The following is a 21,213-nucleotide window of genomic DNA, read 5'->3' as shown; positions in this document are numbered from 1 at the left end:
GTGGTTGCGGTTGGCCGGTGATATGGCACACTGGTTTGATTAGCAGCGTTTCGTTTATTCCACGTGGAACATGTCATCATGTTTGTTCCATGACAACATGAAATACATGGCATTTGTAATGGTAAACACAAAACAGATGCAGATTTTGGACCAACTGGAATAAAGAGCTTCCTGATCAAACAAACAGTGGTTCCTGTTCCATCACTCCCAACAAAGCAGGGGTGAGAAGACTATAATGTTGTGCTCTTTCGTCATGTTCCCACTTACAAAAGTGGATGAATGTGTTTGGTGTGGCCAGTGTGATTCTTCATGTATGATGAGTGTTTCTGTCATCAGGCAAGGAACGTCTATTGATTACACTTCTGAGAAATCCACTAACTCGGTTATTTCCTGCTCTCAGGAGGAACAATCATTCTGACAAATGATGTCAATTTATCAAATCACAGGCACTCTCTGGTAGAAAAAACATTCAGATTATTTATTCAAGGATGAGGAAAATCCTGAATCATGTGTTCTTCAGAGTGACACAGACAATAAAGGAAGACCTTTCTTCTTTTTTGAAAGAAATTCTGCTTTGATGTCATGCTCCATAACCGACACAATACTCTCCATTTATCCTGCACAGCCAACAGTGGAAAACCAGGAAATCCACGAGGTTACATACAGTTTAAAACTTGAACTCTTTAGTGTCCCAAATTGTAACTTTCTCATAACGTTGCCCACTTGAAAATACTTACATGCTAAATTTCAAAATGAAAGGGAGAACAGGCAGACAATATGAGCAAAGAATAGGAGAGAACATACTGTACGTCATGCAGTTTTGGGTCAGTCTGGGTCAGATGTAAATTTGTTCCATCTGACTTGGGCAGAGGATACGGCCAGGACAGAAACATCAAAGAAGAAAGAAATTCATGAAAATTCATCATGCAAATTGATAAAGCGTTTTGCACATGCAGCCTTTAGCTTGTATATCTAAGACTCTGCAAGTTTATGTCAAACCACAAACCACATCCTGATGATGATGTGAAACAAAAGATCTGAAGGAGATACAGAATAAACCATCTCCTTGTTCAAACACAAAGGTTGGCACAAATGGGGGCCAAAAGCTACAGATGTTTGCTGACATCCGATGATTGTGTAATTGGTTCTGTGTGGCAGTTTTTCCTTTTGTTAATTTCTACAGGACAAAGACAAGCTCAGTCTTAGAAGAACCTACATGGACTCTTGGATCTCTACTCAGATCTAAATCAAAATCAAGGTGCATGAATCTAGATGATCTTGATGCCAGTAATCACACTGGGCAGTCCAGCATCATTTCAAAGGTGTGTCTCAGCCTAGTTTCAGAGTCCAAATTTCCTGGTTGGTTTTAGTTTTCTGGGTCAGCGGGGTCGGGCGTAGACCCGTGTCACTAATATTCAGTGACATCGTGGTGACTCCAGCCGTCGCCACAACTCTGATTTCTGGAAACCTGAGCTGGAAAAGGCGGCGAGCGAGCCAAAGTCGATGGAGGCCTGGCATTCGGCTGGCTACGAAGCTGCGGCGCAGCACCGAAAATGGCAGCTGTCAAGAGCTGTGATGCCCAGGCGGAGCAGTCGAAGTCCCCCGACCAACGGCAGCGACTGTCTGAGGACTTTGTCACATGCGCTAGATCCTCCTGGTCATCAAAATAAATGCAGACAGGCAAGCTTGTCAAGTTGAGTGAGGAGGTTAGTCTGTGTGTGAACTCAAGTGTGACTGCTTAGGTAAATCCACTAAAGAGCTGAGAACTAGGAGAAATTCTTCAGATAAATACATCCCATTTATCATCACATTCCTCCTCCTATCACTCAGGACAAACGCGTGATGAGAAATAAAATCCTGACATTACAGATTTGAATTGTCTTCATGTAACTGCTTGTTTTGTATACGTTTAACTCATTTTACATAAAAAACAAGTTTTAAATGGATAAAATTTGTAAAGATTAGTGTCAAATGTAGCAGCTATACATTTCAGACTATTAGAACAAAGACTGCGTCTAACAGCACTTCTAGATTTTGTTAATTGTTTTTCATGAATTAATTGGGTTTTCTTAGAAACAAAATATAAACATCATTTTTCTGAGTTTTTAATAATCCATGGGAAGGACGTGATTAAGTCATCTCCACCCACAAGACAAAAATCCATTGGATATATTTCAAACAGTAAAATAGACTGAATACTCCATTAGAATGGGCCTGGAAAACAAAATGTCCCTGTAGATAAGAGTGATGGGTCTTCTGTTGGATTCCAGAGTGTTGAAATGAAGGCAAAGTTCTCTGCTGGGACAAGAGGAAACAAGTTTTCTCCTGACGTTGAGGAAGTGAAAAAACTCAGTGACAGGCTGGGAAAAACATCAGCAAGATGAACCCTGAACACGACAATTGGCCTTTGCTGTCTTGCCCCTGAGCGCCTGGGGCACTCTGAACCGGGGCTGGTGGTTGGACACGAGAGTGGGTAGGTGGGGGGACGGAGGGCTGCATTTCACGCTGGAGGAGACAAGGTTGGACCGATTATCCGCTACCAACTTAAGCGACGGCAAGGCTCGTGGACTTCCTTCTTCTCGCAAAAGTGTTTTCCCCCCTGGGGGACAGGCTGCTGTGGGACCATCATTAAGCTGTAAAGGGATGGCGCTCAACAATCAGCCCCCGTCACCGGGTTCAGGAGCCCCCCGGTCTGACATGTGAAGCAACAACTAATCGAAAGGCTTTGCTTTCACATCAGCGGCTGCGCTCTTGCTGTTCGTTCTCTGTGTCGTTCTTGGTTCTAGTCCTGGTTCTTGACCCATTCAAAGACACGCGAGTCAACTCGAATTTCTTCAGCTCTCCAAACACGCAAAGAAAAAAGCCATCCCTAAATAACAACTCTCCATTTTACTTAGGATAAATCTAAAACGCAGACTTTTCACTCACATTAGCCACTTTTGAAATATTTCCTGGAGCTTTTATTGTCACTCTTGCATTTATCTGCCTACTTAGGCTTTTCAGGGAAGCTTTGGGGTTGAGGGGATGCTCTTTTCACAGGTACTTTCAGTGGAAATTAAGCTCTCAAGTTTTTCAAAATTCTGGTGAAATAACAAAGTTCCTTCAAAGTTCCTAATTGTTTATGGACGTTTAATCTTCATTTTTTAAACTTTCGCATCTGGATGAATAATGCCGCAGCTGCATTAATACAATCAGCCTCTCTGGGCTAGCTCACGCCCCCACTACAAAGAGCAACTGTACCCCAAAGGGAACATCTGCATCAGTATCAGTCACTCTAAGGAACTGTATGCAGTTTACATGTCAAAAAACTCAAGATTTCTGTGTCTCTGCATAAACAAAGTCACTATTTTCTGGATCTGTTGGCTTTTGTACATCACAAAAGCTACATGACAGAAGCTAACAGGAAAGAGTTGTTTGTCACACAACGATGCTACTGGGTGCATCATGCCTCTGGATGAGAAGCCCGGCAAAGCGTTAGCATCCAACAAACGTGGGAGAGGATGAAGTGATTGTTGTAATAAGCAGGCTGTCAATCAACCGTCCTACGTTTTACAAAATAACCTTGAGCAAGAAGTTCCAACCAAGCAGTCCTGCATATGTACTGTACTGTATGATAAAAAAGAGAGAGCGAACAAGCCCCAGGACGCCGGGCTGACCTGATGCTTGCACAGAAGGTCTGACGGCCTGGAAGACATTTTAGTAGAGTGGAAAAGAGAGAGAAAGAAGAAAAGATGTGCTGACACTCATCTGGACTGGAAGGAGAGCAAACAGTCACCAGGAGCAGGTGCCTTTTGATGGTCAAAGCTGCCAGCATCAAGGCTGCCCAGTAAATAAAACACAGATCTGGGAGGAGAGGACTGGGAGGCTGGTGGGACAGAAAGACAGAGTAAAAAGAAGGTTTTTATAGAGGTCTAACAAGCAGTTATTCTCTATTTGTGTAATTTGTGTGCAGTGGCTTTATTTTCCCTTAAAATCTTTACAATTTTAGTAAACTTAAACATACAATTAGCCTTCATAAACTAGCAGCAATGAGGTCACACACCTCAGAGCATTCCAGAACTTTAAAATAGAGCCCCTCCTGTTTAAAAAGAAGACTTCCCTATGCATGGAAGTTGTCAGACTGTGCTAAGACAGTGACTGAAGATTTAATAGAAGGCGGCTCTGGGAAACCACTAAAAGCTCCCGTTGTGACATTAATCTTTTCAGCCCTGTGTTTCCAGAAATTAATCCATACGTCCTCACGCGGGCTTTCTCTTCCTCCCATGATACCCCACGCCAAAGAAATTTCAGACATCTCAACCGCTGAGTGAAAGGAGTTGAAAGGATGGTTCTGAGACGACTTCATCACCTGTTTTTTCCCCTCGTCCTGCCCCCTGGAGCCTCCTCTCTGAGCGTATTTATCCCGATTTCACTCTAATCCAATTAAAGATGGGAGCAGAGGTGCTGTCACTGCCAAACATGTTCCTGCAGAGGCCAAAAAAAAGCCTCCAGACAGATTAAGGCAAAGAAGATCCTTAATTTGTTAATCACTCAACTCAACTGTGCTGTCACTGATAGGGGGAATGAGCACATCTTCTTACGTGCGCTCTGATATGAGTGGGGAGTCAAGCGTGAAACACAAAGGGGGAATCAAGAACAATTACAGGGAGACGGCGAGTGGATCAAACGCCGGCTCCTTTCATTAAATAGGATCCTTGCCTGTACGTCTCCAAACATCTTCCTCTGAGGGGACTGAGGTCCAGCATGCAGGCATGTAATGAATGGAGGAACCACAAGAGGTCCTGTGAATTATACAATCTGACGTCCCAAATTATGAAATCAAACATTCCAGATCTCAAGAACTGTCCATTTACTGTTGAAAATTTTAAGAACAATCAGGTGTTGCCAAGGGGATAGGGTTTGACAGTCTGATGACCTCATTCTAGTATCTAGCAGCATTCCAGGAGATTCAGGCTCTGTCTCCCGAGACCGTCACTTACCCACCACTGAATTGATCATTCTGAAGGATGCAGCAGGCAGCAGAACTTTCTCCACATCATCTCCAGACTCCAGACACATCAGCTCATTGGGAACCTGCGGTACAGAAACAAGTCCAGGTCACAATTCTGGTTTTCTGGCCTTCCTACCATTGTCTCAATGGTAGAAAACCTGTGTCTCAGTTTCAGCAAAAATATGCATAAGCAGCCTGTTGGAGGCCGTTTTTCGGCCTCCTCCTACAGGTTGTGTTCTTGCTGCTGTGCTGCTGCCTTCCTATGCCTGTCTCCTAGTATCTCCTGGGACACAAAGCAGACATCTTTGAAGAAGTTCTGTGGACTGCAGGTCCATCCTCATGCTACTAGTATGGTGTTAGAATGAGGTTTTCTGGAAAAAGGCTCCGGAAAATGGAAAGCTAGAATCAACAACAAAGGAAGAGGTCTGTGGCCTCCGCCTCCTTACACTATTTATTAGCAACAATTCAGTTATATGTAAAGTTAATTATTCAGCATACACAAAGAGACCATCTGTAAAACTCATGAAAAAACAATTTTCAGATTCTTTACCTCAGTTAAAACAGCATTTTTGAAGGTGACACGGAACAGCTGATGAGGTAGCTGTTCCTGTTGATTTGGAAAAATTGCTTGTAAACAGCAACAAATGCTGACTTCAGGCATAATCACCATTCACACGTATTTGGTGGACACACTACACACTCTCCACACACACTGGCACACTTTGGCTTTTGTGTGCTGCAACATTTGGCCTCGGGTCATGATTGATAGATGTTGTTTACTTGTGGGCAAGGCACTCAATTTTAACTTAAAACGCCATTAGTGACTAACAATGCTTTCTCAAAGGAGGAAAACAGGCTAAAATAAGACTTATTAAGGTAATTATGAGTTATAGGCGCTATTAGGCCTTGATGGATCTTTGTTATTGAGACTAATTTTTTTTATCAGGTAGATTTTCTTGTGCTGGTTTGATATCTGACACACCTGCAGTTCTGTGATCTCTTAAAGTCCCTTTTGAACCACAGGAGGATGGTGTTAAATAATTGTAATGCAAAATTACATTGTCCTTAATGAGCGTTGTATTTTTAATGCTAATTTCAACTTTTTTGTGGGGGGGACTCTGTCCAAATATTGGCATTTTAAGCTAATTCTATATGGCATACAGGTGGAGCAATGTGTCTAAACCTAAAGACACAAGAGTAAACTCTGATGGCTTCAAATTTTGATTTGGGGGAGAATTACTAATGAGGAATCCACTGGGCTGTTGGAATTTCGGGCTTCGAAAGGTCAAATGGAATGCATTAAGTGAATGAGCTCCGCTTCCTCTGGCCAAAGTGACATCAAGAAGTCACTCCTGGCTGCTTTTTCACCTAAAACAGTTTCCATCAGCGTAAAAATAACTATAAATCAAATAAAAAATTGATCCTTCACTTTAGCTCTTTGTTAATATTTTGTATTTACTCATTGTTTTTCTTCCTTTTTGCTTCAACACCTGGTTGCCTCCATTCGTTCCTCCTCTGCCTTTAAACTCTGTGACAAATTCGCGCAGTTCCGATATTTTCCGAAGCCAGCGGGTTCCCCTTAATCTCTACGTTTCCAAAATAATTGGAATGACAAGCTTCTTGTTGCTTTTTTCTTTCTATCTTTGTCTTTGTTTTTTAGCGCTGCGTTCAGGATACACTGAGTTAGGTTACATAGATGGAAACCAAACGGCGTGCAAAAGAATTAACATTCCAATTAAAACCCTAATTAGATTTTGATTTGCCGGATAATTATACTCGTGTGTCGCTGTTCTCTGGACTGTTCAGATTTGATGAGGTGTGTTAGTGATAATTATCTCACTGATTTGGAGTTGTGTGACAGCACAGTTTTAACACTGTTGCAAAAAGGGAAAAAACTAAAACATAAAGAAGCTCCAAAGTAGAACCATTCATTTAGGAGCCTGTTTTCAGACACTGGATTCTGAATTATATCGGGAATTTTTGAAAAGATTTTTAACTTTGTTTGGTTTCCTTGAAAGGATTTTGAGGTCAGCCTTCCTGTGAGCTGCATCAACTTTATTTCCTTTGGTTTTCATTCCCTCCCCAGTTTCAGCTGTGAGTTTTGCTCAGGTCTGCGACCTTTTCTGGCAGAAATGTGCTCAAAACCAGAAAGTGTAGCTTTATCTGCTCCTGTGAACAGAAGCAGCCGCGGCAGTTTTCACTTCCTCTGTCTTCGATGTCAGTGAATTTCATAGCCTCCACCATCTTGTTCACCTAGATTAGATAAGACCAAACTTGGAATTTCCTGCATAAGGAATATTACTGTGTCAGTCAGACAGCAGTTGTGAAACACGCTTACTCACCTGTGGCTAATATACACATAAAAAAACAGGAAGGATAAACCTAGAGAAGTGTAGTCATCTGGATGTTAGGGCTTCACATCTGCAGTCTCTTCCTGTTCTCCTCTTGCCAACATTTTCTTTCTCTAGTGGGAAAAGAATTTTGGAGGCCAACTTTGCCAAAATAACACTCACAATGCAAAACCCTATTATTGAGATTGCAATTTGACATGTTAACAATCAAGTATATATTCTAACAGATTGTTGGCCATAAAAATTCCTTTATGGGAAGATAATGATCAGAACAGTCTTCTCTTAAAGCTGCACAGATTCCAAATCCTGTGTTTGGGTTAAAAGTGTCAGTGAAAATATTTTGATTGGTATCTGACACCAATCAAAACGTGTTAAAGGCCAACACTATTTTAAATACAAACTAATAGTCCTACAACAATCAAAATGATTCCAAAAAGACAGACTTTATGCAGATGTTTGTAGGCGTAGAACCACTGGCTCCTGTTACCCGGAGCATGCGCACTCGGTAGGAAGCGGATGAAGCCTTCAGGAGCCGTGGAAAGATGAAAGATTTTTCTCAAACATGACAAACGCTCAATATAAAATGGAAGTTTAAGGACAGATTTTATAATTTATGAGTTTAACATCTGCTGTCCTTTACAGTGTCGGTCCAAGAAACCTCCCTTTACACATTTTTATATGGTCATACTGCCTGTCAGTGCAATTTATTTTCTTTCCCCATCTGGTGTTTTTTCCCAGTCCACCAGATAGCTATAGCAATTGTATTTTTGTCTATCTCCAAATAGTTAATAATAGTAAGCGAATGCGTTTCGATTATTCTACGGCTGGATTGCTGCAGGTGAGTCCTGGAACCAACAAAGGACGATTTTAAGCGAGGTTCGTGAACGCACCACTAACTTTCCCCGAGGTTTCGACTTTCGTAAAGTTTATTAATCTCATTTATCTTCTCTTAAAATGGGTCAATGCGAGTTCCGGATCCGGGCTTGTTTTATTGAGTTTGTGAGGGCATGACGAGTGAGTCATGAAGATGAAGAAACCTCACATCTGTTGACGTCTGAGCGGTTATTTCCTTGATTTCGCAGGGGAATCGGTTAAATCGATTGTTCTCCGGAACTTGACATGTAGTTGTCTCAGACAGATGTGCGCGTCTTCCGCGTCTCTCCCTGAAAGAAGAACCCAAAAGTCTCTCTTTTTGCAAACAAGACATTTAGTCGAGATTCATTAAAGTTGCTCGTGTGTTTAGAAGAATGTTGGAGAAGTGGTCGGCGGATTTCACCGCGGAGGATGAGCTTCGCGGGACGGGTCGCTGGACTTCGGCGGCGTTCGCCGTCTTCTTCCTCTGTTTGTTCGCCTCGTCCTGCTTGGCCGAAGAAGCATCGTGTCGCGGAGCCTACGACCTCTACTTTGTTTTAGACAAGTAAGTGAGCCAAGCAGACCAAAAACAAAGGTCTGAACCTTTGTTTAGCCCTCAAGGCTAAATTATGCTTTGTTTTGTTAGGATGCGAAACAAAAGGTTGGAAAATGATTTACACGTTTTCAGCTTTTAAAATGGGCCAACTTGGTCTTCTGACCAGGACATTGATTAAACCAATTTATGCTGGTGTAATCATGTTTAGGTTCGTCTACAGGAGGTTTTAATGGAGCTTCTTGTAACCTGACCCATGGGACAAAGACGGTGTCCCTCCCCTGGTTATTGTGTCATTGTTCATCATCATCATCATCATCATCATCATTACCATCCTCATCACCAGTATTGTTTTAAAATGGCAGGGACCAGTGTTGATGCCTGCAGTTTACACTACATCATGGAAGCTAAACATGGTCCAAAAAACCAAATTGTGAGTCTGAACAAGCTTCGGAACCAAACTGAGGCTACATGTTTATTTTAAATGTCATTGTATACATGAAAGAATGAATGCTGTAAACATCCGTTTAATCTTCCAACTGCACTGGGCTGGGTGTTATCAGGGCTGATGGTGCAATTGCCAGCAGTTAATAACAAACCTGGAGGAAGCGCGAGCCTTACCGTGACCATACCTCAAGCTGGTTGACAATCTCAGCCAGCTGTGGTTAACCGAACCTCACACATCACACTTCACCATTTCAGTCAGCGTGCGCAGGTGTTTGTGCACGCCCAGGGACAATATGACTGCATTTCCTGCAGCGCGCCTCAGCCATCAGCCAGAATCTGCTCGTTAGTAAAAGAGCCTGAAATTGTCTGTGATATATTATGTGGAGTTTACGACTCTGCCAGTAAATGTTCTGAAACCGTCCTCGCTCAGATTGAAGCTGTTACAGTTAAACTAAAACAAGCCCCCCGACCCATTTCAACACGACCTCCACCTCTCTGAACCCCAAATGACCAGATAAAGGCTGAGACGACCAGCAGACGCCCCCTGTCCTCCCTCCCTTTAGACTAAAGAAGCTTGACGTCATTTCCGGAGGCTCGTTCTGCAGAGGTTGCTGCAGCCGTTTGGAGGGTTTTTGCAGCTCTGCTGACGCTGCAGATAATTGCTGCCGGACTTCCTGATCCACAACACAGATAAGGAGGACGAGATGTTGCCAATTTGCTGCAGCGGTGAATTTTGCTTTTCGGGTAGGGGTCGGTTTTAGTCCCAGCCACCGCTGTCTGCTGGTCACACCGATAATTAACTGCTAAATATTCTGCCACTCAAATATTGTTTGATATTCCCGTGGCCTTATCTGTAGAGAGGGGGGAGGCAGTTGGTCCTGACCGGTTTCTATCCAGCGTACGCAGAAAACTGTGATTGTTAATTACACCTGTGCAGGTGGACTTAAGCAGTACTTGGTGAGCTGAGGGGTCTCACTTCCATCCTGATCAGTGCACATTCATCAGCCCCGGTATCCAGCACGTGGCAACTGTGGCTGTGGTACCGGGCACCAGCACCGCACGGTGTTTCACTCCCCGGTGCTCAATCTGCTCCTGCTGACGAGCTGTGAACCCACTGTTGTTCTCCTGTGACAGGTCTGGGAGCGTGGCCGGAGACTGGGTCCAGATTTACTCCTTTGTGAAGAACCTCACCGAAAGATTCGTGAGGTGAGTGTGACCAGCGTGTAACAAACATTTCTGTCTCACCAGCAACACACGCTGATATTGTCTGAGATACACTGGATGTCTCCCCCCTGCATCCCCCTGAAACCATAGATGTTGCACAGATATTAATCGGCCTCCACCTGTTTCCCAAACTGATCCGAAACAATCAATCATCTGTGTCTGCACAAAATTCCTTGAAGAGGAAGGAGGAACCGGATTGAAATGCTCGGCTTGCATAACGTTTGAGTCAAGCGGCGCCTGCCAGCACTGTACAGACGGTAGCGACCCAGCCAGAATGAAGTGGTTGGTTGAAGAAAATAGCAAAGGCACCAGGTGGGAGTGGGTGGCAGAGAGGAGCTGTCTTCTGGGCTGTGAGAATGGCCATTTGCACCGGGGGGGTCCGGCTCCACACTTATCCCCTGCTTCCACCACAGAGTGGCTGACAGGCAGACAATGTACAGTAAAGGAAAAGAACTCTGGAAGGCGCCGAGGACAATCTGCTAAACAATGCTAGCCCACCAAGAGCTCTTCTGTTCCACCATGTGGACCACACTGGACTGTTCTACCAACCGCCCCCCCCCGCCTGCCTCATCCCTGTCCTTGGCGTCAGCCCGGCTTTAGCCCTCCCTGCCATGAAAACATGTCGGAAGGACTTTGAGCTCCTCCGAATGTCAAAAGTTCGGCATTTAAGCCGCCGCCCACGATTTGTCATCTGCAGCTTGAGCGAGGGTAGTTTTTAGTCGACATATTACTCTAAAACTTGCAAACAGGATGCGGACGCGTACGCCTGCTCGCGCTCGATGCCAAATCTGGCCGTGTGCTGTGTTTGCGGGGGCGGATGGCGACGGGGCCGTGTGTCACATGGTTGAGAAATATCAGCACCTCTCCTTATGCTCCCAAAGGTTCGGATCTCTACAGGAAGCTCCGGAGCGCTTAATTATCAAAAGTTGAGCTGGAGAACTGAGCACTATTACTCCAGTCCTGGGCTGGAAGGAGACTGGTGCTATCCCAGGTCTCCCAGTCATTTTTCCTAAATGTGATTAATGTGAATTTTAGCTCAATACTTTCTGAATTTGTTCCTGTTCCTGTTTTATTAAGTATGTGATCAAGATTTCACTGACTGTTGGTCACATGTGTCTAAGTCATGAGTCACTTCCCATTTTTATACCCGCATGATGTCCCCCAAATATACATTTTAAGGAACTTCACATTGTTTTTTTTCTTTTGAGTGATCAATGGGGCAAAATATGCTTACTGTTTATATTATATGGAAAAGGGAGGGGGCAGTTTTAGGAGAACTTTTCTAATTACAACAATCATCTGCTGGAACGTGTCGCTGAACAACGGCGACAGTAATGCGAGGGTGACAGCGCCGGACATTAACGGTACATCTGGTACAGCAGATTCAGTCCGACGCTACGCTCACGCTCCTAAAGTCACAGGTACAAAATATATATTTGTGCGACAGGATGTTTGTGTGCGGAAGCGTGATTCATCGGTCCAACATGTTTTCTTGCCCGTGTGGTTATTAATTTCATCCCATGGGAGAGCCAGAGCCGCTTTAAAGGCTGTGCGATGGTTAAAAAAAACCCCCAAAACCTCCATTGGCTAATAATTTTAATTTTCCTGATTGGGGTTGGTGGGATTTATCACCGTCTGTCACGCTGACATTAACAGCCGTCCCCGGCGTCTCTCGTGTTCCCTGTGCACGCGAGTCGGGGGACAGAAGTGATGTTTTTGGGGATTAAACCCAAATAAACTCTTAAACACGTGTTCCCTAAATTCCTTTAAATATTATTTCTCCTTTTAGCCCCAGAATGAGAGTTTCCTTCATCGTTTTCTCCGCCCAGGCGACAGTGCTGCTGCCCCTGACCGGAGACAGGTACCACACCTTTAAACATTTTATTTAGCGCGTTGCCATGGTTACACGAACAAAGCCTGTATGTTGAAAGATGCTGTTATCTGTCTTCTTGATAGAGTCTGCTTTGACTCTTCCACCATCAACATTTGCCTCTAGATGACGACAGGCTGCTTTAGATTATGATCACATTCCTTTAAAATTCCATTCACTTTAAGGTTTTATTTTTTCAAGTTTTACTGCACATTTTTAAAGTAGCTCGGCCTGCTGATGCCAATTTCTGTTTCACTGCTCTTGGCATTAAACGCATTTCAAAATTAATGGTTAACTGTGCATTAAATTCCACATTTTATTGCAAAAGGTAAATTGTCAATTACTCTTCCTATTTTGGCATATTGTACAAATTAGACATATTTATATACAGATATTTAAATAAATATAGTTGATCTTTTATAGGAGGTTCCTGAGAAATGTAAAAACCTCATAAATAACACTAATATTAGACATATCGTTTATAAAAATCTACAAATATATTTATGATTTTGAATGATATACTATTGCTTTTTTTTAGAGTAACAAGTGCTCCACATTAACATGAGACAAAAGAATCATCTTCAGGATTCATACTAAAAATCTGTCTTTCTTTTGCTGGTTTAGCTACAAGATTGAGGATGGTCTGAGGAAGTTGGCTGACGTGAAGCCGGCAGGAGAAACCTACATGCACGAGGGGATAAAAGAGGTCAGATCAACAGCTTTACTGTCTCAGAACCATTAAAATAACAAAGGCATCACTGTGAAACTGACTGGTTTGTCACGTGTCGTTAACCTGAAGGCCTCGGCTCAGATCCGGGCCCAGTCCAGCACCACCTCCAGTATCATCCTGGCTCTGACGGACGGCAAGCTGGAGGTTTATGTCCATGAGCTCACGGTGAAGGAGGTGAGATTGGACATAAATCTGCCCTGCTGTTGATGTGCAACCTGTTGGATTTGATCTGAAAACCTGTTTGTTCCTCAGGCTGACGAAGCCAGAAAATACGGAGCACGTGTTTACTGTGTGGGTATTAAAGACTTCGATGAGCAGCAGGTAAGCACACACGCACCAGACAGGAGGCTCCATGTCAGAACACCTGCGCTCACCTGAAAATCAGCCCCACTAAAGCCAGAAATACCCACGATTCTGCTCCTGCTGAGAACAGGAAAGGATTTCATTTGCAAAGGGATGTGGGTTTATTTGGATATTTTCTTAAGGACACATGTAAGCGTGTGTTCTTCACACCCCAAAATCACAAATTTTGCAGCGTGCGGTGTAAGTTTGCGTGTTAGACATTCACACTTGAACGGGCCGGCGGGGGCCATGCACGCGTGCAAGCACACATGCACAAATCTGTTCAACACTGATGTGTGACCATTTAGAATGTCCAGAAAATCCACTTCAAATCAGAATAAAATCAATTTTAATATGTCTGGGTTTAGCTAATACCACTATTATTGTAACTAACAGTAAACGCATCGAACAACAAAAGGAAATGTTGAGTCCCAGTTAGTGCTTCAGTTTTTTTTTTTCTTGAACTGGTTGAGCGAAGTGTTTGCCACAGTCAGGCCATCTGTTACGTCTCCTCCTGCCCATGATGCCGAGGCAAAGACGCCGCTCAGTCATGAAGACGAAAGGAGGATAGCCGCGTTAAATCGACTTTGCTTCTTGTTTACCGACTTCCTTTGTGACTCCGACAGCTCGCCGCTATCGCCGACAAGAAGGACCAAGTGTTTCCTGTCAAAGATGGCTTCCACGCACTCAAGGGCATCGTCAACTCTGTAAGTTTCCTCGCATTGTTTTGCTCCATTAGCTGACCGGAACGCACTTGAAATATTTGCAGCTGTTGCGTTTTTGGCCCTTGCTGCAACTTCCTGTGAAGGTCTGTGGAAATAAGCGCTCGCTGAGAGGAAGCGTGTGTGAACGCTGGGATAGGCGTTAGTCACCGTCCATCTGAGTGTCCCTTCAGAGGATTTTACTGTAGGACAGAATTAGCAGCAGCAAGAGTCCCTTTAACTGTGTTTACATGAAGTTCCTCAGTCCCCCCCCCCCCCCCCCCCCCCCCCACACTCCCCCTCCCCCCCTCCCCTCTGCCAGCTAATTAGTGATACTTTCCATTTGCTGCAGCTTTTAGCCGGATTGCTGTCAGCCAAGGCGGGGGTTTGTATGGCAACATTTTCATATGAATCTGAGCCCGGAGCCCCTCTCTGACCGGCCGGAGCCCATCTCACTGTATAGGACACGCTCTGGCCGGCGAGTTTGTAGAAAGAGCAGAAGAAGAAGGATGCTCGCGCCCGCCAAAGGGATACGCCCTCAACGGGCGATGCAGACCGCACGTTTGTTGGAGCAACAACCAAATGCATGTGAAATCTGCAGAGCTCCGCTGTGTTCAAAGGAAGATGCATTTAAAATGGTGGACAGAGAAAGAATTTCCAGTCTGTCTTTGTCTCTGATGAGTAGAAAAAAATATTTATAGAAGCTTCTGCACTCATGGGTTCGGAGCCCCGGAGCCGAACACAGAACCCCTCCGAATGTTTGAAAATCTCCCCATAAATGATGAACCAGCTCATCTCTGGGTCCTGGGAGGTGCTGAGACGCTTCCAGCATCCTAATGAAACCCAGCGCATTCTTCTGCCCTTAGTAATCCTGGACGGGTGACTGGTTGGCCCCGGCGCTTCTCTCTCAGATCATCTGTGCAGCGTTTTGCTGCTGGATCCCTCCTGCCTCTGTGACCAGCGTGGCAGGTTTCTCAGGCAGGAGGCTGGGAAAATCTGCTCTCTGCTGCTCCGTAACACAAATGGCTCTTTGATGTGTTTGAACCCCGAAAGAGCTGCTTAGCTTTATTTAGCTTAGCTTAGCTTAGCAGGTTAGCTTTGTACCTTTGCTGACCGATGTTTGTTTTCCAAATGATGATCTGGCCAGAGTTGTTCATATTTAAGCACTCGGGAGGGGGGCAGCAAGGTCATTCCTTCTTTTTCTTGTTCTCTGGGAAGTAATTAGACGGGGAAAATAGTGGCCCAGTGGAACCGCAGCAGATCCTTCTCCTCCCAGCTGTCGTCCCCGGCCTCCCCTCAATTTAACTGTCCCATATCAACCCATCAGATTTAATAAGGTGGCTGTAAACACTTCCGTCTTCCACTCATCAGACTGAAGCCTCAGCCAACGTCAGATGAAAGCTTCAAGTGTTCTGTACTGCAGTTAATATGCTTCTTTTTACCAACTGTGTAGTGGGATTTGCATAGTTTGTCCTTTGTTGATTTATTGAATCGCAGCAGATCAGTCGTCTTTGTGACAGCGGGCTCAAAGGCCTCTTTATATGATAATGCAGCTTCCCGGAGCTCTTTAATAGAACTGAGAAATGTAATAGTCTTGCATAATTTTCCCATAAATGCCGACACAGCTGCCGTTCCTCCTCGCAGCGAACATCCGGAGCTTCCCCTCAGAAAATAGGCCGCAGTCGGGATTGAGACGTTTCTCAGGTGTTGCGCTCTAATCTGTTTTTGAGAGTTGACAGAGCCGATAAATGCCAGGCCTTGATGTATTTATTTCTGAACCCTGGGCCTTTTCCCCCTCCTTCATTCTACAGATATTAAAGCGATCGTGCACGGAGGTCCTGAGCGTGGAGCCCTCCACCGTCTGCGTGAACGGTGAGTGGAGGCTTGCCGAGAGAAACCTATGAGCTCCACGCGGTCTAATCTGCCCTTCTGTTTACTTTGCAGAGACCTTTGACATCGTTCTCAGAGGAAACGGCTTCACTCTCGGACGCACTAACGAAGCGGTTGTCTGCAGCTTCATCGTGGGCCAGCAAACCTTCAGTAAGCAGCAGTTTCACAGGATCACCCTGTTATTTATGATGACGTTTAGTAGCAGACTAGCTTATTATTTAGCGTGGGTTTACGTCCATAATCGCTCCCAGTGTCACTGGTGAGCGCTGCAGCATCTAGGATCTAAAGGAAACAGGAGAGAGGAGGCTATGTGGGTCACCCGGCTCCGTATTTTCAGCTCCGGCCTGTTCTGTTGAGAAATCCTTTTTCAGGAAGCAAACAGGATTTGGCAGCGGAAGCCATATTTTCAAGCTCTGATTTGGCCGAGGGAGCCGCCGTATTGACGGCTGCCAGTGACAACACTTCCCGTCCTTGACAAGTTATTTTTGATTTTTAACATTTTTACTTGACTAAAACACTGGAGCATATTTTCTTTAAGTCTTTTTTTATTTAATAATGTAATCCTAATCAGGAAGCAGCTATTAACAGATGCCTTCCTGTTAGTCCTTTCTCAGTTAGGCTGTCTCACATTCGCCCACTTGGGGCTATTTATTCCCTTACTGGCTTTTGCAAGTGTGCAGCTCAGACCTCTTTAACAGTGGGGGCCTCTTGGAATTGTGGACATGCGTCACAGCAAATGCGGAAGGCATCACATATGCGGAACAGATGCTACTGTAGTCTTCATCAAACAGGAAGCAGTATTAATAATCTGAACGGCCTCCGCAGCAGGAGAGGGGTCAGCACTTAGGTGTCCACGCGTTCTTATATGTTCTCAGACGTTCTCAGACGTTCAGTCTGAGCCCTGGAACTGTTCTTCTCAGAGAAAATAAATGGAATTCTGAAGAAGATGATGTCTGCATTCTCCAGTAAACAGCTGAAGACAAGAGCCAGAAAGCTGAACGTTGGGTGGGGTTGAGTGTTCCAACAGGGAAATTATCTGGACCAGAAGAGGTCTGAATCAGGCCAGAATTCAAAGTTTGGCCCAGCCTTCACACAGTCCTGACTTGAACCCCTCTGAGGACCTGCAACAAGCCTGTCTGAGATCCAGAACCTCAGAGTTGTGGATCACTGTCTCCACTGACACCAATGCAGCTTTAGTACATTTTATTTTGTATGTAGATATGATTTGTTTGTAGATATGTCATTTAAGCTCGATTGGTCTCTTTGTTTCAGATAACAAGCCGAGTACTGTTCTGGACAATTACATGCTGTGTCCTGCACCCCAACTCTACGAGGGACAGTAAGTTTGTGAATGGGGGGCAAATAATGCTGGTCTTATCTCTGTGGAGACACTAGCCCTGATCATAAATGTAGCATTTCATCTACCGCAAAAGTATTTACTTTTGCATTTGAATCGAGCAAGCACACACACACGCACACACACACAAACACAGTGTGTTTTCTCGCGTAGATGGCTGTAGAAATGTTCCCCTGCGCGCTTTACTTTAGCAAAGACGCAAAGTTTATTTTTCTACTCATTTTTTGCAGACAAACACTTGCTAAATCTATAAATCAGCTGAATGTTAAATCAGTAGATCAGAAGGATGAAGGCTTTGGCGTAGTTTGTGGTAAACATTGTGGATGAATGCGACTCGTAAAGCACCTCATACATCTTCCCCGAGGATCTAAGAGAAAACAGTGTAAATATGGATTTATTCCAGGCCGTGCAGATACTGTTTGATTTAAACATCATCTCTTATAATCCCAAACCACAACAGATGATTGCTAAGGCATTCTAGATGGAACAACAGATTTTAATGTCCCGCTTGACTGCAATCCAATCAAAAATGTATGATTGTGAGTGCTGTATCCTCCTGGAGGGTCCTTCAGTTTTGAGACAGATTATGGATCATATGATGGAACTGTAACTCCTCCAAATCAACTTGAACCTCAGATAATCCTGTCAGGGTAATGTCTGAAACAGATAGCAACACAAAAAATATGCATGCGCTGTAAAAACAGCGTGGCCCCTCGGCGGAAGGTTGTTTGCGAGGTCTTGTTCCTGCCTCCTTCTGTCCTGATATTTTCTCTGAATAGAAATCAGGGCAGCTAAGCTAAATCTGCTGTTCCTCAATAAGATGGTAAAAAGGTCGCCTCTGACTACACCTGTAAACCAGACACCTACGGCGCTGCTGCGACCTGCCGGGACCTGAGCTGATGCTCCGGCTACACAACCGCCTTTGCAGAAGGCCGCTTAATTAACTCTTGGCTGCCGATGGTGACCCATTAAGTAGTTAGCTGGTACGGGCGGTGAGTAAACACATCTGCTGGAGGGGCTCTAAAAGGATGTGTGACAGATGCAGCCATTCCCGTTTCCACGCTTTCCATTTAAATAATTCACCATGCACTGTCAATCCCTGGACCCTGGACCACCTCCACGGAACGACAGAGCCCAGAAAGTTCCGTCTCCTTCCATCTGTCTGTTTGTGCGCCTCCACCCCCTCGTTGCGCCGGGGTGCTCCTGGTAACTACTCAGCCGAACGAGCATGTTTTTTTTCATTGCCTGTTCTACCCGTTTTTTTGTTAAAGGCGAGGCCTCCTCTCCTAAGAGAGAGCGCTGGGACTACCCGCTAACACGCCATAAATGGCAGCGGCCCCAGCCGCAGCACTTGGCTGCAGATTTCTTCCAGCGGGACATCTCCAGTGTCCGGGCATCACAGCATCCTCCGTTGGTCGTGGAGCACTCGCAGCAGAGGCATCATCTGTGCAGACAGCTGCAGCATCAGGCTGGAAATGCTGGCATCTGCCGACACCCTTCCTCCCCCTCCCCCCCCCCCCAGCCTTTCCCTGTCCTCCCTCCCCCATCAGGAGACGAGGCGCACCCCAGTGCGGCGGAGACTGCAAGGTTAAATAGCTGCCCTCCCGCAGCAGCATGTCACCTGATGTTTTCACAATAACGGTGGAGGGCAAAAAATAACTGAGGCTCCATTCAACACCTGCAGGACGGTCAGGTACAGCAGCTAATGCTAATGCTCATTAATAATTCACACTGGCTCTCTGAGGGCTGTTACCAGCAGTGACATCACTCCATCTGCTCCAGCAGGGCCGTGAATATGTTTATATTAATAGAAGCATCCTGGTGGGAGTTTTTTCCCGTGGCATGAAAAAGTTGGAACCGGCTCTCAATATCTCCAGTTTTCCACCTCATCATTTGTTGCAGTCTAATCAGACGGGTTGCGTGTCTGAGGGACACCGCTGTGCCTCAGACCCCAAACTTCTCGGGCTTCGCGGCATCGTCACAACTTCTGCAGAACGACGGCTGCTGGATTTGGAGTGACAGGCGTCGCATATGCTGCGCTGTGAATAATTCAGCCTGCTCACTTTTCACGTCTTTAAGGGAAGTTTGGAAGCCATTAGCGTGCTCGTCGTCAGCCACTCCAGCTGTAGCACATCAGCAGAGCTTAGCGTCAGCGCAAACGCACTTCCTGATGGATGAGCACTGGCTTGGGGACAAAGTTTAGGCTTCTTACAGCCACACATCCACAGCTGGAAGGAGCCTTTTGCCACTCAGCTAGTTTCTAAGGGAGTCGGTGCGGCTTTTTACCTAAAGTTGAGTGATCCCTCGGCTCCTGTGACGATCGGGCTGCTCATCTTCCATCCAATCAAACACAAACAGGGACTCGCCAGCAACTGGAGTGTCACTCACTGGCTTTTCACCATGAAAAAATAAAATGGCAGAAACACGCCCTAAATATTTCATCCAGCTCTGGTCTCCACAGTTAACTTTACAAAAAAATAGCGTCAATATTCCTTCGGCCTTCGTGTTCAGTCTAAAATTTGATTTTTAAAATAGAAAATCAGTAAAAATTGTTTGTCTAGTTGACCTGTGTTGTATTAAGCATGTGCAGTAATGTGTGTGTGTGTGTGTGTGAGAGAGAGAGAGAGATTGGGGTATCCTCTGTGTAACTCTCTCGGGACCATTCCTCCTTCACACACGGGAGTTCAGACCTCCAGCCTGATTAACAAACTGCCCACCTTTATCAGAGATGGAGTGTGTCAGCTAATTTAGCCTCTCCTGCTCCTCCGCTGAGCTTGAATGCTCAGGTGTGCGCAGAAGAATGCTGTCGGATAGATGAACCGGACTCGTTGAGACCAACGTATCTTTTTTTTTTTGAGAACTGGGGAAACTTTAAAACTCTATGTGACAGATTACAAGGAAAACAATGTGCAGTTCTGATAGTTTTGTTGGTAAACCAGGAAAGGTGCAAAGGATTGGGTTTAGAATGTTTCGTATACACTGCATAGTAATGGAGACATGGTCTGGTCGCTCAGCTGTTCTGAACCGCAGGAGAATCGGTGGCCCGGGGCGCTGCCTCAGGCAAGATCCAGAGCAAAGCAGAGAGGGTTCTGGTTATTATTCTGCAGCACCGGCCTCCCCTGCACGCTGCCACACACTCACAGCTGGCCCCTCGCACACACAATATCACTCCGCTCTGCTTTTTCATCCCCCTCCTCTTCCCCGGATGGAGGGAGGATTTCAGGCGTTTCGCTCGTTCCATACCCTGAATTCTCATTAAACCTGCGGTAATTGGATTGGCCGTAATAGACATATGGAAATCGCGGTGCCGTTCATCATTAAGGATTTAATTGTGCCTGTTTTACACTTTGCATTTTACCTTCCACATAAGTCCTGGCACTCCAGGAAAAGACACTGGGAAATGTGGCAACAGGAGGATTTTTGTGAAAAACCATCAAGAAAACTAGACATTTATTATATCATTCCTGTGTGGAGCTCAGGGTTGGACAGTCAAGCCTGCGATGTAACCGCACTTGAGTCAGAGGGACATAAATGGCATACATTAACACCATTGGGATGATGTAACGTCCGCTCCATTTCGGGCCCAATAAGTTATTGTTCCCTTTAGGTGTTGATTTCAGTGGTTTTTCTTCTCCCTGCAGGACCATGGATGTTCTCATCAGCCTGAACCAGGGAAAGACGTTCATCTCCGGCGCTCACACCATCACTGCCTCTGCATGTGTGCGTGAGGATTTGCTGTTTTTAATTTGACACATGTATCGTAGTTCTGGGAGGAAAACAACAATTTCACTTCATCTTTTCTACATCCTTCTTTCTTCAGACACTGGTTACACTTTCTCCCTTTCTTCTCCTTTCTCATGCTGAACCTTTGACCTGTGTCCAGCTGTATAATCATTGATTTCTTCC

At 45.1% G+C, this 21,213-nt stretch overlaps 1 protein-coding gene across 2 annotated transcripts in view; it reads left to right on the top strand.

Moving 5' to 3' along the window:
- Positions 1–8,233: 8,233 nt before the first annotated feature.
- antxr2a (ANTXR cell adhesion molecule 2a) overlaps positions 8,234–21,213 on the top strand; it is a 36,439-nt gene continuing 23,459 nt past the window's right edge. The window contains exons 1-12 of one of the 2 annotated variants that reach the window (XM_057033249.1): positions 8,486–8,758; positions 9,112–9,179; positions 10,328–10,399; positions 12,207–12,278; positions 12,912–12,993; positions 13,087–13,191; positions 13,270–13,338; positions 13,986–14,066; positions 15,872–15,932; positions 16,005–16,100; positions 17,223–17,289; positions 20,949–21,027. In XM_057033249.1, coding sequence (XP_056889229.1) covers positions 9,124–9,179; positions 10,328–10,399; positions 12,207–12,278; positions 12,912–12,993; positions 13,087–13,191; positions 13,270–13,338; positions 13,986–14,066; positions 15,872–15,932; positions 16,005–16,100; positions 17,223–17,289; positions 20,949–21,027 — 840 coding nt within the window. In that variant the 5' untranslated portion in view covers positions 8,486–8,758; positions 9,112–9,123. Of the gene's footprint in view, positions 8,759–9,111; positions 9,180–10,327; positions 10,400–12,206; positions 12,279–12,911; positions 12,994–13,086; positions 13,192–13,269; positions 13,339–13,985; positions 14,067–15,871; positions 15,933–16,004; positions 16,101–17,222; positions 17,290–20,948; positions 21,028–21,213 lie in introns of both variants that reach the window. The other variant, XM_057033248.1, reaches the window with a different exon arrangement.

This window comes from Takifugu flavidus, chromosome 5, assembly GCF_003711565.1.
Source record: "Takifugu flavidus isolate HTHZ2018 chromosome 5, ASM371156v2, whole genome shotgun sequence".
In the NCBI taxonomy this organism is placed as follows: domain Eukaryota; kingdom Metazoa; phylum Chordata; class Actinopteri; order Tetraodontiformes; family Tetraodontidae; genus Takifugu; species Takifugu flavidus.
This window is presented reverse-complemented; position numbering and strand designations above follow the sequence as displayed.